General features: G+C 37.9%; 1 protein-coding gene across 1 annotated transcript in view; it reads left to right on the top strand.

The window, feature by feature from the left end:
* itgav (integrin, alpha V) overlaps positions 1-17,081 on the top strand; it is a 62,648-nt gene that overhangs the window by 2,613 nt on the left and 42,954 nt on the right. Inside the window, exon 2 of the mRNA XM_061879573.1 lies at positions 9,616-9,746. Within this exon, the coding sequence (XP_061735557.1) occupies positions 9,616-9,746 (131 nt within the window). The remainder of the gene's footprint in view (positions 1-9,615; positions 9,747-17,081) is intronic.

Genomic DNA, 17,081 nt, shown 5'->3' with positions numbered 1-17,081 from the left:
GCAGCTATGGACGGCACAAGCTCAGCTTTTCTCCGGTTAGAACTGACTTTTTAACCACAATTTTCTCACCAAAACCTGCTGGTTGGCATTCAGTAGGGATCCATGTTGGCTTGACCGCGCTCTGATCCGTAGGAAAGTTTCACCTCCAGGAATTTTAAACAAGGAATCACCGTGTGTTTGTGTGGCTAAAGGCTAAAGCTTCCCAACTCCATCTTTCTACTGTGACTTCTCCAATATTAATTGAACAAATTGCAAAAGATTCAGCAACACAGATGTCCAAAATACTGTATAATTATGCCGTTAAAGCAGACGACTTTTAGCTGTGTGTGTGTGCAGCGCTCATATTCCTAACAGCCCGTGACGTCTTGGGTACACGTCATCATTACACGACGTTTTCAACAAGAAACTCCCGGGAATTTTAAAATTGCAATTTAGTGAACTAAAAAGGCCGTATTGGCATGTGTTGCAATGTTAATATTTCATCATTGATAGTTTATATATCAGACTGCGTGGTGGGTAGTAGTGGGTTTCAGTAGGCCTTTAATACAATTAAATAAATAGAAGCAGGACTAAGTAACTTTTCAACCTTCGTAAAAAATGTTCACAACTTTTAAGATGATACATGGATTTACAACCAGTTGAATGACACCTGTGTCATGGCCTGAGGTGGTCTGTATCACTTTTGCTGGCACTTGGCGACATTGAGGAGGGTGGCAGGAACCCTGTTACACCAAAAACTACAAATGTTTCTGACTTGCTTTACGGCATATGTCACTCCCCCTTTCCCCATTCGTTAAAAGACGGAAGTCGATGCGAACACCTGCATGCTGCCAGAAAAGTTAAAGAAGAAGAAGAAGAAGGTCTAAATACCAAAGAAATGAAAAGTTTTTTCTGAGGAGACAAAAAATTAAAAACGGAGCTTACCTGGAGGACAGTCAGGATCAACATTGCCCCGGCTTTTAATCGCTGCTGTGAGCTCAAAGACAAGGAATTTCAGACCGATGCTTCTTTGGTTGTGTTCCTGCTAGACTAGTAAATAACTTTTGATGCTAAAATCTAAAAAATAATGCTAATGTTTGCCATCGAAAATTTGCATGGTAGCAATAAATAGCCTCGAGCGCAATCCAAGATCATTATTTGATATAGTCTGATATTTAACATCAGCATAGTCATTAGAGACCTAACATTTGTGCCAGCATGACAGCGGTCAGTATGATGCTGCATGCGCAGAAAAATCGGAAGTTGGGCTTAAAATAAAACCGTAATTGAAAACAAATGGAGCAATTTTCTACAGTGGAATTGCACTTTTTGGGAATTTTGTCCGTCATCCACAATCCGTATGTGAGACAGTTAAGAACATATACAGTATATATATATATATATATATATATATAGTGTGTGTGTTTTAATGCAATCTAAATCGTAAATAAATGCTAACAAAAGTCTGCTACTGATGGACATAATAGGATTCGCTCTGTTCCGCCTATAAAATGCAAAAAAAAGAATCAAAAAGCTTCCATCAACGCTTTATATACTGTACATGTTGTAAGTATATGTAATGTACTAACAGGCACCTTTTATACTAATATAGCAGGCGTGTCTAAACGTTAGCTTTTCCCTTCAACAACATCAAACCTACTACTCATGGCAGACTGCGTGAAAGACAACAACGATAACCTTAGGACAGATGATGATCCAGAACCTTATATTTTTTAACCTAAATATACAGAGAATGAGCTACAAGTTTTACAAGCTGAGTGCAAAACAGTTTCAGCTTTAGTGAAACACTCAGTACATGTCCACGCAATAAATTAGTCTGACTTCTCAAATAGTTCGGCTATATATAAGTCTCCTAAAGCCCGAGAAAACACCTTAATCCGATCGTGTTCGGTTTTTGAAAAGTCGGACTGACACAGCTGCATTATGCGATTGGAAACCAGTTCTCAGCAAGAGAGGAACCAACGTGTCGCGCATGCACCCATCTCAAGGTGCGGGAAGCAACCCGAAAGCAGATATCAATCAATAAAAACATAAGCAACAATTGTCATGAAGAGGGTACTTTTTATTTGCTTCACCAATGAAAAGAACAGAACATTGTGAAGTACATCGATGGTAGGAAAAATAAACATAGATTTATTTAAAAAGGGTGTTGAATAAATGTAGAATACCTGCTTAAATGAAATGCGAATGAGATGAAATAGAATGAAGCAGGTATATTAAAGGCGAATAATAAAGTGTACACAAACCTTTTCACGCTGCATTTGTGCAAGACAACTGAGTCCCTTTCCGCACAAAGGGCAAGATAGTCCAGAACAATAGCAACCTTCCTCTCGATATCAGTCGGGGCACACACCTTTTTTCTCCTCGGATTTAAAACTCCTTCCATCAATCCACGCAGCCTTTTGGATGAACTTTAAGACATTCAAAAGTTTTGTTTCCGCGGTTTTCGTCCGAAAATTTATTTTTCTGCCCTTCTTTCATTGCATCTGACCTGCATCCGCCTCGATATATTCTTGGTAGTGGTGTCATGTTTGTAGCGGAATACAAGATAATTTATTGATGCTGTCTGCTATTTAACATTAGCACAGCCGTCAGAGATGTAATATTTGTAATCAGTGTCAATTTTACAGCAGACATCAGTTAAAACAAGTTATAAGGATCAGCAAATGGCTGGTGCGATGTCATAGGTCAACCAGAAAATTAATTAAATTAATTGCGCTGAAAGGAAGTAGCGCCCCCCAGAGTATGGGAGGCACACTGCGTATGACCAATAGTCGCAACAGAGAAAGTGCATGGACACTTGAACTTCACACGCAGGTGTGAAAATACAAAAAACCTAAATGTGCGTGAAATCAGAATAAATTAGTGAAGGGAAATGTAGTGACTGAGAGCAGACATTGTACATTTAAGTTAGGGCTGGGCGATATATCGATATAAATGATATATCGGAGGTTTGTCTCTGTGCGATATAGAAAATGACTATATCGTAATATTCGATTATATGTTCTCACACAGTTGCCTTTAGCTGTGGGCATTACTTTAACAGGCATCTCTCACTCATTTTCGTCTCTCCTTCTCACAGACGTAAAACAAGCCCGCCTTCTTACATACGTCACATACTGTCGCGCGTCTGGGGTCATACGCTCTCGCCGAACAGAGAGGTAGCAGCATGGCTAACGTTAGCTGAGGCATGTCGTGCAAGTGGAGTGGAGCTAGTGACAATACAAGAGAGAGAAGGTGCGAAACTGATCACAAATGGAAGAAGGACAATAAATGCCCAAAATAAAGAGCAGGGGATCCATCATCTGGCGGTGGTTTGGCTTCAAGTGGGAAGATATTCAGCAGACAACGGCAATATGCAAAGTATGCAGCAGAAGTGTTACTACAAAAAGGTAGCAACACTGATTTGTAAAGAACCTCTATTTTGATGAGGGATTTCTCTAATCATTCTGTTTCTTCTATTTTCACAACTGCATGAGAACTCCTAGAAAGATTCATTTATGAGTGTTTATCAAAATGTAACTATAGATGTCAACATTGTGTACATGATGAAAGATTAATTTACAAACCCCGTTTCCATATGAGTTGGGACATTGTGTTAGATGTAAGTATAAACGGAATACAATGATTTTCAGTTGAGTGCACTACAAAGACAAGATATTTGATGTTCAAACTCATAAACTTTATTTTTTTTTTGCAAATAATAATTAACTTAGAATTTCATGGCTGCAACATGTGCCAAAGTAGTTGGGAAAGGGCATGATCACCACTGTGTTACATCACCTTTTCTTTTAACTACACTCAATAGACTTTTGGGAACTGAGGAAACTAATTGTTGAAATTTTGTACCAAGGATGTCGTTGTGGTTTGTACAGCCCTTTGAGACACTAGTGATTTAGGGCTATATAAATAATCATTGATTGATGGATTGATATTAATTTGTTCTTTCATTTAAATTGTCACCCGTGAGAGAATGAAGAGAATTTAATAAATACAGTTTTGCTCATTTGACTTAGTTGTGATTTCCCTCTCTGCATGAAAGTTTAAAAGTAGCATATATTAATGCAGTATGAAGAAGAATGTTTTAATGTAGACACATAGAATCATCATACTGGTGTGATTATATGCATTAAGTGTTCATTCAAATCTAAGGAAAAATATTGAGATATATATAGTATATCGCAATATGGCATAAAAATATCAAAATATTAATAAAAGCCAATATCGCCCAGCCCTAATTTAAGTGATTATTTATTATGTTTGTAGTTTGCACATCTTGTTCAGCACTTAGCAATACTGCTGCACGGTGCTTACAGTGAGGGTCTCTTGTTTCCTTTTAGCGCGGTTAATTTATTTATTTTCCGGTTGACCTACCTGACGTCACACTAGACGTCTTTGGCTTCTAACAAGTTAAGAGCCTAGCTATGTTGTGATGTCCATTGTAATATTGACACCAAATACAAATATTAAGTTTTTAATGGCTATGCTGATGTTAAATAGCAACCAGCATTAAGAAAGTATCTTGGATTGCGCTACGACCATGACAGTACTGCCAAGGATGTATCGTAGCAAAGGCAGGTCCGAAGTAAAGAAAGACCGACGGCTGGGAGATTTTTTTCAAAGGAATTTTTGGACCGAGAATCATGAAAACAACTTTTGAATGTCTCGGAGTAAATTCATAAGGCAGCAAAGGCTCCGTGGATTGATGGAAAGAGTTTTAAATGTGAAGGAAAAGAGCCTTCGTGCCTCAACTGGATACTGTTGCAGATGAACTTAGTTGCTGTATTTATGGACTATCTTGCCAGTTGTGTGAAACACATAGTTATTGTTAAACAGTTTGGAATGCGGCAAGAAGAGGTTTTTGTATACCTCTTTATTTTTGTAATACCTGCTTCATTCTTTTTCATATTTCGTAAATCTTTTTTTCTTTTTTCTACCAACGATGGACTTGAAAATGTTCTGTTTCTATTAATTTGAGAAGCAAATAAACAGTCTCCTCCTTTATTTCAATTGTTGCAGATTTGTTTGAATATCTGCTTTCGGGTTATATCCCGAGCGTTGAGGCTGGCGCATTCACATCCCCTTGACCGCAAGCCCTCCCTCGAGAAATCTGGTTTCCAATCGCATAATCCAGGTGTGTTAGTCCAACTTTTGAAAAACCAAACAAGATCAGATTAAGGTGTTTCCATGGGCTGCAGGAAGCTCATTTAGAGCCGAACTATTTGAGAAATCTGACTAATTTAGTGCATTGACATGTACTGACTGGGATGCGGACTGGTGAGATGTTCATATTTCCCGTTTCGATAAAGAATTACTCATAACTGACTTCCTTTTTTTAAGTCAATAAAAACGAAGTCAGTCATAACCCTCAAGAAGGTTTAGAAAAAAAGTTGCCACAAATAAGCGTCTTTTTTTGTCTTTCTGGCCATATCCGGGTTTAAGGTGGATTTCGACATTGACCAACATCTGGGTTTATCACCACATCCTTTTAATAAACAGATGAGACCCATTATTTATATTCCAGAATTAACTTTCACCAGCTCAGAGGCGAAGCAGCTGTAGCAGCTTACTGGCTTAAAATGTCAATATAGCAGCAAAAGCTTGTCAGCTCTCTGGGATCAATGTGCCGCTAAAAATAGATTGTCTGAGTTGGCGCTTATAATAACCAAATCGCTAACACTTGGTTAATAATCAGGTCAAGACATGTAAATGCAGTTTCGTTGGCGGTTTTTGAATGTCTTTTTAAGAGGTCTCTAAGGGCGCAATAGAGTATTACCGTTAGCAGCATTGTTAGCCACCTCATACTTTCCTTATATCACAAGTTAGAATGCATACATTTTTTTAACATATTTGTTCTTCTTTTACATAGGAATTGTGAATGATAGGCACAATTCCCAAAAAATTGTAGTTCTGCTTTAAATTCTGGCCTACTGGCCTAGAAACCACTCAAACTGTACTCAGACTGCACGTGGGACATGTAAGATACTGCAATAAAATGTATTAAATAAAACAATAATTGAAAACAAGGAAACTATTAACTTTATTTCTGTGGGTGGCTTGTACACTGGAAGGGGCGTTGAGAGACTGGTTTATCGTGAGTAGAATTGGCAGGAAATCCAGGGCTTCCATCCAAACCACGTGTAACCTTCTCAATAATGAGACCACTACGCTGCTCAGTCATCACTGCCGATTTCATAGGAGCAAAGTTTTTCACATAGTCAAGCCCGGTCACCATCTTTATTCTTGATGATGGTTCCAAGGAAGTTTGTACGGTCTATCGCTACTAATAATGTACTGGGGTACTAATTCATTTTAAAAAAAGGTACCATACTGCCTTTGAAAAAAAACACTACTTTTTTTTAATGCGCCAGTCAACACACACACAGACCAACTTGCAAGCAAAAATAGGGAATATGGACGTATTTTGGATTTAAAACTATTGATAAAAGTGAAGCAATTAACAAAACATAGCAGGCTAATCCGTCCACAGTGTTTTAGCCACTTCTAAATCACTAATCCTCGCCGCCATTCAGACACATAAAAACCTTTCTTACAAATATCCCTGCAGGACGGGGAATAGCTAAATCTGCTTCACTCTACATTGTAGGAAAATACAATAGCTGACCGCTAGGCCTGGGCGATATGGCCTAAAAGTACAATCTGAATTTTTTCACTAAATATTTGATTTATGATTTTTTACGTTTTTTTTGCCCTTACTTTTTAAATAAACCAATGAACACAAATTACAGAGATAATTCAAAACAAGTTTTGCTTTTATTTGACCAGAAACTAGTGGTTTGACATGACACTATATACGCTGCATCTTACTCTTATCAAAATTCAAATGTGTATAATTTTGTACTTTTTCGACCGGACATCAATTGTACTTTTTATGCAATAATCTTAAAAGAACAAAATTAAGAGCTTTCTCTGAGAACTAATACTTCTGCTTGAATGAAATACTTATGTTAACAAAAATGTAGCATTGTACAATGCATGCAAATAAATAAACTCAAATGAATCATATAACGTTACCGATAATCATGAAATAGTAATAAAAATCAATCAGATTAATAAAGTGCTAACTTAAGACTTCTGTCTTAAATATAAGAATTCTGTAAATAAAAATGTACTTTTGTACATTGTATGTAAATCAATAATTAAGTAAAACATTGAGATGACTATATAGTTTTAGTAAGTGAATAAAGCAGGCCCTTCCATGAAGTATCCTGGGCTCTTTGTTAGTGTGTACTGATATTAAAGGCATTGTACACTTCATTGCGCATGTAATATATCACTATATTGATGATAAAATGTGGTATGATTCCACGAGAATTAGCAGAAGTAAGGGCTGTCCGGTTTTGATGTGCAGTTTGGCTGCGTTAGTTATCGCCGTGTGCATTGTTCTCCTTTCTCATCAAACATGGTACCTTGTGTAAATGATTCCAACACAGTAAGCTGTTTCTCAGGTGGAGTTTGTTGTTGTTGCGTCTTCTTCGCCTCATAAAGATCAGCACTTTCCCCACTCCGCTTGATGCTGTTTCAAAAGCTGGAATACGTTTGTTGTGCTGCTGCCTTCTTTTAATAAACGCTGCAGCATGCAGTCACTTGTCCACGCCTGTTGCCGCTATTCTAAAGCACTTGCAACACTTTTCTTTTCTTTGGAGTAAATGTCTCGCTCTCGATAGCATAATTTTTAAAAAAAAATTTTTAATTTATTTATTTACAGACAGACATAATTTTGTATTACATTATTGTTTATTTTGTCAATATCAGTGTCCGTTCTGCGAAAAAGTAATCCCTAGAAGTGAACAGCTTACGGACATTAGCGATAGCCATGTTTTGCAAATCTCGGCTAAGGAAGTAAAGGGGCGGACACGGACTACAAAAGTTTATGGGGGCAAAAAGTATATGCCGGAGGAAAATGAGATAAACTTTGACTTTTTTACTTTTCAAATTGTCTGCAACAAAAAAAACTCAAATATATTGATGAAGTTGATATATTGCGCAAACCTACTAACCGCTAACATTAACCTAGCACTTGTTAATGTAAACAAAAGGGTGAATGGATAAAAATATAGACTGTGGCAATACCAAGTACAAGAGCTGTATATAGTCGATACATATACATTTATATTTTTTATTATCGCAAGATCTTGTCATTTTTTATTGTTTATAAACTCAGAAAATATGTCACTGAACGCAGGAGAACTTTAATTATGACCGTGTAACTACTTGACATTGGATCGATACCTAAATTTATGCTGTTTCCGCGTTTGCGTGGCAGCGTTTTGTGCTGATGAAAATGTTCCTTACCCCAACACCCCCCTCCCCCCTCAATTTTGCTCTTCTTTCTCAGTGTGCCCACATCCTTGTAATTGAAAGGTCAAGAAGTTTTGATTATCCTGAATAATAAACACACACAAATAAAATGGACTCTCAATCCCTGTTAGCAATAGTTAGCAAAAATTGTTTTTCAACAAATATTGTACTATTTGAAGTGCAGTTTTTTTTCCCAAGTTGGAAATATTGGGTCAGGTGTTTTGTTTGCCATCACTGTCCAACAAATTTGTCATACTGGCTTGTTCGTCTGTAGGGCCAGGCCATAAAATTATATCTACCGGTATATGTATTTTGTTATACACATAAAAAAAAAAATTTCAATAAAAAGTTTTTATTTTTCTTCTCGGTTGGAAGAAAAACTGGAAGTTGCCAAGCAAGGTTGGTTGCATGAACAAAGGCATTCGTTCTCTGTTAAAAGAACAACGCATAACAATTAGTGTTGCTGAGAGAGGAAAATTGCCAAGCCGCGCTCACCCTTTAGAGCACAACTGTACTTTCCTGGCATTAAGCCGACAGAAAAAAGTTATCCTCAGATTTCTTTACAATTTCACACTTTGCACTATTTTGTAACACTTTATTTAGCATTTCTTTCATATTACTTCTTTTTTCACCTTCTTTTTAAGAGGTTATTGTTAAGTGTTCAATGTGATTTTACTATTTTGTTTACAGTGAGTGTTTTCCATGCTTGTGTTGATATGTCCTTTCATTTCTACCTTGATAGCGGAGGGGATTGTGCTAAGAGGAAAGTTACAGTTGAAAACATTTTTTTTACAGTCAATATATTCTTCTGTTGATGTTTATTTTCGATAGGCCATTTAAAATCTAATTATCGATATCGACCGATATAAAAGACTTATATCATGACACAGTTTTCAGCCATGTCGCCGAGACCTATTTGACCAACTGTATATCAGCCCAGGCCTATTTCATGTCACTAATCGGTTTCCTTTTTTGATGCACTGCCATTAGAAGAGGGGTTCCTTGACTTGGCAGCTCTAAAAACAACTAAAAGTTACTTCCAAAGAACAAAATCGGCTCTGCATGCGCCTAACTAGTTCTCAAATGAGCCTCACATTTATGAAGCAAACCGCCAAACAATGTAACCACAAAACATTGTAAACCAACAATTCCCTTTACTATTCCATGTTTTCCCCTTCAGGTATGTATAAATGGCAGAATGGTTGTACTGCTTTTCAAGTTGGAGATTATGGAGAGTGTCTCAAGCTAATTGAGTCGAGTTGTCACTTAGTTGTGCTGCTCTTGCCCGCACAGGTCAGACGTTCTGATTGGAGCGCCCCGGGCCAACACGTCGTCCTTGAGCGACGTCGTGGAGAGAGGAGCCGTGTACAGCTGCCCCTGGAAAACCTCGTCCCCCTGCCAGCAGCTACAGTTCGACTCGTCAGGTAAAAAATGCAATTTTCTGTTTACTGGCAGTTTTCTACTACCTCTTCTAGACGGGCTCGGACAGGTTGAGTTGCTGTTTCTCTGCTGCCGATTCCAATACCGAGCATCCATGCGTCACACTGATTACATGTATTAAAGGCCTACTGAAACCCACTACTACCCACCACTCAGTCTGATAGTTTATATATCAATGATGAAATATTAACATTGCAACACATGCCAATACGGCCTTTTTAGTTTACTAAATTGCAATTTTAAATTTCCCGGGAGTTTCGTCTTGAAAACGCCGTGTAATGATGACGTGTACGCAAGACGTCACAGGTTTTTAGGAAGTATGAGGGCTGCGCACACACACAACTAAAAGTCGTCTGCTTTAACGGCATAATTACACATTATTTTGGAGATCTGTGTTGCTGAATCGTTTGCAATTTGTTCAATTAATATTGGAGAAGTCACAGTAGAAAGATGGAGTTGGGAAGCTTTAGCCGTTAGCCACACAAACACGGTGATTCCTTGTTTAAAATTCCTGGAGGTGAAACTATACTATGGATCAGAGCGCGGTCAAGCCAATATGAATCACGACAGAATGTCAACCAGCAGGTTTCGGTGAGAAAATTGTGGTTAAAAAGTCACTTCTCACCGGAGAAAAGCTGCGCTTGTGCCGTCCATAGCTGCCGTCGACTCCCCTGAAGCACTGCGCGTCAACATCTCCGACTATCAGGTAATATTAAACTCACTAAAACACTAGCAACACAATAGAAAAATAAGGGATTTCCCAGAATTATCATAGTAAATTTGTTTAAAAACATCAGAATCCGTCCCAATACAATCGCGTTTTTTTTTGTTTTTTTTTTCTAGTCCGTCGCTATCAATATCCTCAAACAGGAATCTTTCATCCTCGCTCAAATTAATGGGGAAATTGTCGTTTTCTCGGTCCAAATAGCACTTTTTGTTGGAAGCTCCCATTAAAATCAATGTGAATCTGTGAGGAGCCCCCACACTTGTGACGTCATCGTCTGCGACTTCCAGTAGAGGCAGGGCTTTTCTCTTAACACTGAAAGTTGCGAACTTTATCGTGGATGTTCTCTACTAAATCCTTTCAGCAAAAATATGGCATTATCGCGAAATTATCAAGTATGACACATAGAATGGACCTGCTATCCATGTTTAAATAAGAAAATCTAATTTCAGTTACTGTACATTTTTCACTGTATTTATGGTGAGCGCTATTGACAGTTTAACAATATCAACACAATATTTAAACTCGTTCCTTGTTTTATTTTATTACATACAACTGTTTGAACGAACAAAGTCAAATATACACCACTAACAGAGGTGCACAAAAAATCCCTATTGTAAATCAATACACAATTTTCAGAAATTGATTAAGAATTTTTTTTAGTAAAATATATATTTTTTAATTATTAATATATATATATATTTTTTGAAATAAAAATCACATTTTTAAAATAAGTTTTTAGGCCATTTCCATGTAACCAGAAGGAGCTTTCCTAACCCGTGACCTGTTTTGAAAGAATTTTCATTATAATAATTACTACACCAAATAATAGGGGTGCAAATCTTTGGGCATTTAACGATTGAACTAGAATATTGTAGTAATCGAGTATTCTATCGAATATCTCGATCAATTACTCGGGTAATCGAATAAATCATATTTTTGTTTAAAAAAAAAAAAGATGCCAATATAAAGTGCACGGACGTGCATGTATTGCTGCAAAACTCTTGTTAAATTATAAAGGATTTAATCATCGATATAGTGACATGGTACATGTGTAATCAATCAATCAATCAATCAATCATCAATCAATGTTTATATATCCCCCTAAATAACAAGTGTCTCAAAAGGCTGCACAAGCCACAACGACATCCATGGTACAGAACCCACATAAGGGCAAGGAAAAACTCATCCCAGTGGGACGTCGATGACAATGACTATGAGAAACATTGGAGAGGACCGCATATGTGGGCAACACCCCACCCCTAGGGAAGACCGGAAGCAATGGATGTCGAGCGGGTCTAACATGATATTGTGAAAGTCCAGTCCATAGTGGATCTAACATAATAGTGAGAGTCCAGTCCGCAGTGGATCCAACATAATAGTGAGAGTCCCGTCAATAGTGGAGCCAGCAGGAGACCATTCCAAGCGGAGACAGGTCAGCAGCGCAGATATGTCCCAACCGATGCACAGGCGAGCGGTCCATCCTGGGTCCCGACTCTGGACAGCCAGCACTTCATCCATGGCCACTGGATCTATTTCCCCCCCGACCCCCCTCCACAAGGGAGACGGGGGCAGAGGAGAAAAGAAAAGAAACGGCAGATAAACTGGTCTAAAAAGGGGGCCTATTTAAAGGCTAGAGTATACAAATGAGTTTTAAGATGGGACTTAAATGCTTCTACTGAGGTAGCATCTCGAACTGTTACCCGGAGGGCATTCCAGAGTACTAGAGCCCGAATAGAAAACGCTCTATAGCCCGCAGACTTTTTTTTGGGCTCATGGAATCACTAATAAGCCGGAGTTCTTTGAACGCAAATTTCTTGCCAGAACATAAGGTGCAATACAATCGGCAAGATAGGCTGGAGCTAGACCGTGTAGTATTTTATACGTAAGTAAAAAAACCTTAAAGTCACATCTTAAGTGCACAGGAAGCCAGTGCAGGTGAGCCAGTATAGGCGTAATATGATCAAACTTTCTTGTTCTTGTCAAAAGTCAAGCAGCCGCATTTTGTACCAACTGTAATTGTTTAATGCTATACATAGGGAGACACGAAAATAATACGTTACAGTAATCGAGACGAGACATAACGAACGCATGAATAATGATCTTAGCGTCGCTAGTGGACAAAATAGAGCGAATTTTAGCGATATTACGGAGATGAAAGAAGGCCGTTTTAGTAACACTCTTAATGTGTGACTCAAACGAAGATAATGCCCAAATTCTTTACCGAGTCGCGTTGTGTAATTGTTTGTTTGTCAATTGTGAAGATGGTATTATTAAGTAGATTTAGGTGTCGAGCAGGACCGATAATCAACATTTCCGTTTTCTTGGCGTTGAGTTGCAAAAAGTTAGCGGACATACATTGTTTAATTTCATCAAGACAAGCCTCCAGCTGACTACAATCTGGTGTGTTGGTCAGCTTTAGGGGCATGTAGAGTTGGGTGTCATCAGCATAAAAGTGAAAGCTAACACCGTATTTGCGTATGAGGTCACCTAGCAGCAGCATGTAGTTGCTACAGAGTGCAGGGCCGAGAAAACGAACCCTGGGGAACTCCACACGTTTCCTTAACAAAGTCCGCTGTCACATTGTTATGGGAGACGCACTGCATCCTGTCAGTAAGATAAGAGTTAAACCAAAACAAGGCTAAGTGTGACATACCAATACGTGTTTTGATACGCTCTAATAAAATATTGTGATCAACCGTATCGAAAGCAGTGCTAAGATCAAGAAGCAGCAACATATCTGACGCATCACAATCCATCATTAGCAATAGATCATTAGTAATTTTTGAGAGGGCTGTCTCCGTAGAGTAATTTGCCCTGAAACCGGACTGAAAGGGTTCACAGGGATTGTTAGACGCTAAGTGTTCATTTAGCTACTGTAAAACTAGGGGTGTAACGGTACACAAAAATTTTGGTTCGTTGCGTTCTTCAGTTTAGAGGTAACGGTTCGGTTCATTTTCGGTACAGTAAGAAAACAACAAAATATTAATTTTTTGGTTATTTATTTACCAAATTTTTAAACAATGGCTATATATCCTTTTAATATTGGGAACACTATAATAATTATGTACACGTTAATCAACATTAAACTTCCTCAACTTGTTGCTCAGATTAAATACAACTTTTTTCTACATATAAAAAGTGCAACATTAAACAATTTAAAGTCAACTCATCATGCTTAATTTATTACAGCATTTGGGAACCCTGTAGTTGATTTTTATTATGTAAATGTTATATTTTTATCAACAAGTGATAGCAGGCACCCTGCCATTCAAACTAGGCTGCTACGTTACTAATGATTAATGTAACTATAGCTGAAAAAATAGCACAATAGCAATAGGAGAGACTATTCATCTCTGAACACCGTGGAGTTCATGTAGGCTTAATGATCCAGTTACATTATTATATCACTAGCCTACACACTCACGCACGTGCGCGCGCACACACACACACACACACACACACACACACACACACACACACAGCACAATGAGCTAACACACACACCGCAAAATGAGCTAACGTTACGCTAAAAGTTAATTAGCCTTCACCTCAAGCCAGGACTGCGAGCGAACTGAGCTGCAGTTTGTTTCTAGAACGTTGACTGGGAGGTGTTTATTATAATTTGGGGAGAATCTGCTGCTCACCTGCCAAACACCTATCTGCTCGACGAAGTGCTGACGACATGCACTCTGAATACGCACTGCTGATTGGTTGTTACCGCTCTGAATATACACTGCTGATTGGCTGTTACCGCTATATATGTAACCAATCAGATGGTTGTGTGGGTGGGACATTGCTGGGTGCTGTGTAGGAGTTTTGATGTGTCTTTTTTATTAATGTTTCGGTAAAAGAGCAGCATATTTACGTTCAAACATACATCAAGTCCCCTTATAATGTGTTTAAAGGCAGCAAGGCAGTGTTGATGAGTTTGGAAGTGACAGCGTACGACCGTGACGTCATCACAAGTCTCAGCTGAGTGGAGAGTGTTGTATCTCTTCACTTTGGCCCGCGTTTGTAAAAGTCTGCGTTTTTAAGGACAAAAGTATGCATCTGCAAGAGGCCTAAACGCAGAGATAAGTATGCGTTTATTAAGTATCTGTGTTCCTGTGGACATGGCCTTAACAAGGCAAAATGCCGTAAAAAAACAAAAAAACTTAACGACGCCTTGACGCAGCGAAAATTCCTCGAATATATTTTGTAATGTAATTACTCGTTACTCAAGTAATGGTTTCAGCTCTAGATTCAACCAGATTCCGATTTTTGAAATGACGATTCCGATGTATTATTTGGTATTATATCATAGTTATGATAAAACGTTTTCAAAACAGGCTACAAGTTAGACAAGCTCCTTCTGCTTGAAAAGAGATGCCCCAAAAACTTATTTTAAAAAATGTGTTCTTATAAAAAAAAAAAAAACTGTGAAATATGTATATTTTTCAAATACATTTTTGAAAATCAATTTAGAATCGGGATGAATAAGAATTGTGATTCGGATGTAAATATATATTTTTTTGTGCACCCTTACAAATAATTCATAGAAAGAATCAGTTTGAATTGAAAATGTTTTTGAATCAAATCGTCACCCCAGGAATCGGAATCGGATTGTTAGGTCCCCAAAGATTCACACTCCTATAACAAAAACAAAAACTATGATCTACTATTATTTCAAATTCGTAGTTTTTTTTTTTAATCTCAAAGTTCTCCTTTGTCCAAGGAATTATTGATTTAATTTGTAAACATGAACAAAAACAAGAACTTTTTCAGAGAAAATAAAAATATCTTAATGTAATTAAGGTCATTATTATTATTAGCTTAGGGGAGTGGCTCCACACTGTGTATGGGGAAGCATAATTAGCTTCTAGCCTTTTATCAGCCCAGGAATTAAAAATAGTGTCAGCCTTCGAGGATCGGCAATCACATACTTTTTCAGGAAAATCGTCCGATACGTATCGGAAGGCTATCGATTGGTACATCTTTAGCTGGATGCCTCTTGAGTCTTTAGTTTGGTTCAATTTAGGAGGGCACACATCTGGTGGCGTTTGAAATGCACTACTTTGCTGCAATCAGCGGAGGCACTGCTGATTCAGTCTTTTGTTATGCTAGGTAACACTGCATGGAATACAAAGTGGCAATCAAAACTAGAGCCAAAACATTAAGGTTGTTGTTGTTGTTGTTGTTCTAAATCCTGTAGTTCTGTAACGAGGGTTTCAAACAGTTGCTAACTGTCAAAACAAGTCAAGAAGACGACAACTGGTCTGCCTGCCGTGGACCCGGGATGCTAATGGTAACAGCAAAGCATGGCACTTACCTGGTCCAGAAAGGGCCTGCCGCTAGCTCCTCGTGTCAGAACAAATGCTGGAATGTTAGTGAACTCCAAAAGAATGAACATTTGTCTGCCGGGCATTCAAGCACCAGCACCGTTCTAAAAGTAGCAATTTGGCAAAAATCTAATTAAACTTGACCTGATATAAGGAAGGCAAACAATGTAATTTTGTGTGGTGGTTGCAGGGGTCACATGGCAATAACAGGTTACACTGTTTGAAATGCCATAAATGTGTGCGTGTGTGTTTTCTACAATAAAAGCCTTTGTAGCTTCATGACTCAATGCTTCTACACACAACTGAATTATCTGGGATGTGAGTGCTTTAAACAGAGGAGAGCATCAGATCTTGCCACACCACTAGTGCAGACTCGTTGTAACTAGTAGTTGCCTAGATGAGTTGGCGTGGTGCATGATGGGCCAATGACAAATGGTTTCACATTTGTGGCTTGGGAAAAAAAAAGTGTCATTCTCTCATTGTCTTCCTTATGCCCTTTGACCTTTTTGTTGCTACTTTGTCTGCACTGCTACTGTAACGACAAATTAACAATGACAGAATTAACGACATCTAGGGGCCAACAATTATTTTAACATACCATACCAACTTTATTAATGTAGCCTTTTAAAAATAACCACGATTTAAAAACAAAGGGCTGTACACCACAAACAACTAAACACACAAAAAGCCGAGAAATACGGGCAAAGGACAGACTAAAATATATAATTTAAAACTGAGGTAAAATACACGTACACACACACACATATATATATATATATATATATATATATATATATATATATATATATATATATATATATATATAAGAGCACATAAAAATTATTTTAAGAGCCGTTTGTTGGATAAAATGCAGTTAAAAAGGTAAAAACACTTTAAACAGTTCAAAGTCTCATGCTGGGTTAAGAGCCAGTGAGTAAATGTCTACACTTAAGTCTGAGCTAATGATAGACATACTGTAGACCAGGGTTGCCCACACTTTTTCTGCAGGCGACCTACTTTTCAATTGACCAAATCGAGGGGATCTACCTCATTCATATATATCATTTATATTTATTTATTTATGAAAGAGACGTTTTTGTTAACAAGTTAAATGTGTTTTATTGATAATACAAGCATGTGTAACACCTATAGATGTCTTTCTTTCATGAAGACAAGAATAGAAGTTGGTGTATTACCTGATTCTGATGACTTGCATTGATTGGAATCAGACAGTAGTGATGATAAAGTCCAAATTTTTGAATGGAGGAGAAAAA

This window comes from Nerophis ophidion, linkage group LG19 (assembly GCF_033978795.1).
Source record: "Nerophis ophidion isolate RoL-2023_Sa linkage group LG19, RoL_Noph_v1.0, whole genome shotgun sequence".
Taxonomy (NCBI): domain Eukaryota; kingdom Metazoa; phylum Chordata; class Actinopteri; order Syngnathiformes; family Syngnathidae; genus Nerophis; species Nerophis ophidion.
Note: the sequence above shows the minus strand (reverse complement) of the source record. Positions and strands in the feature narration are given on the sequence as shown.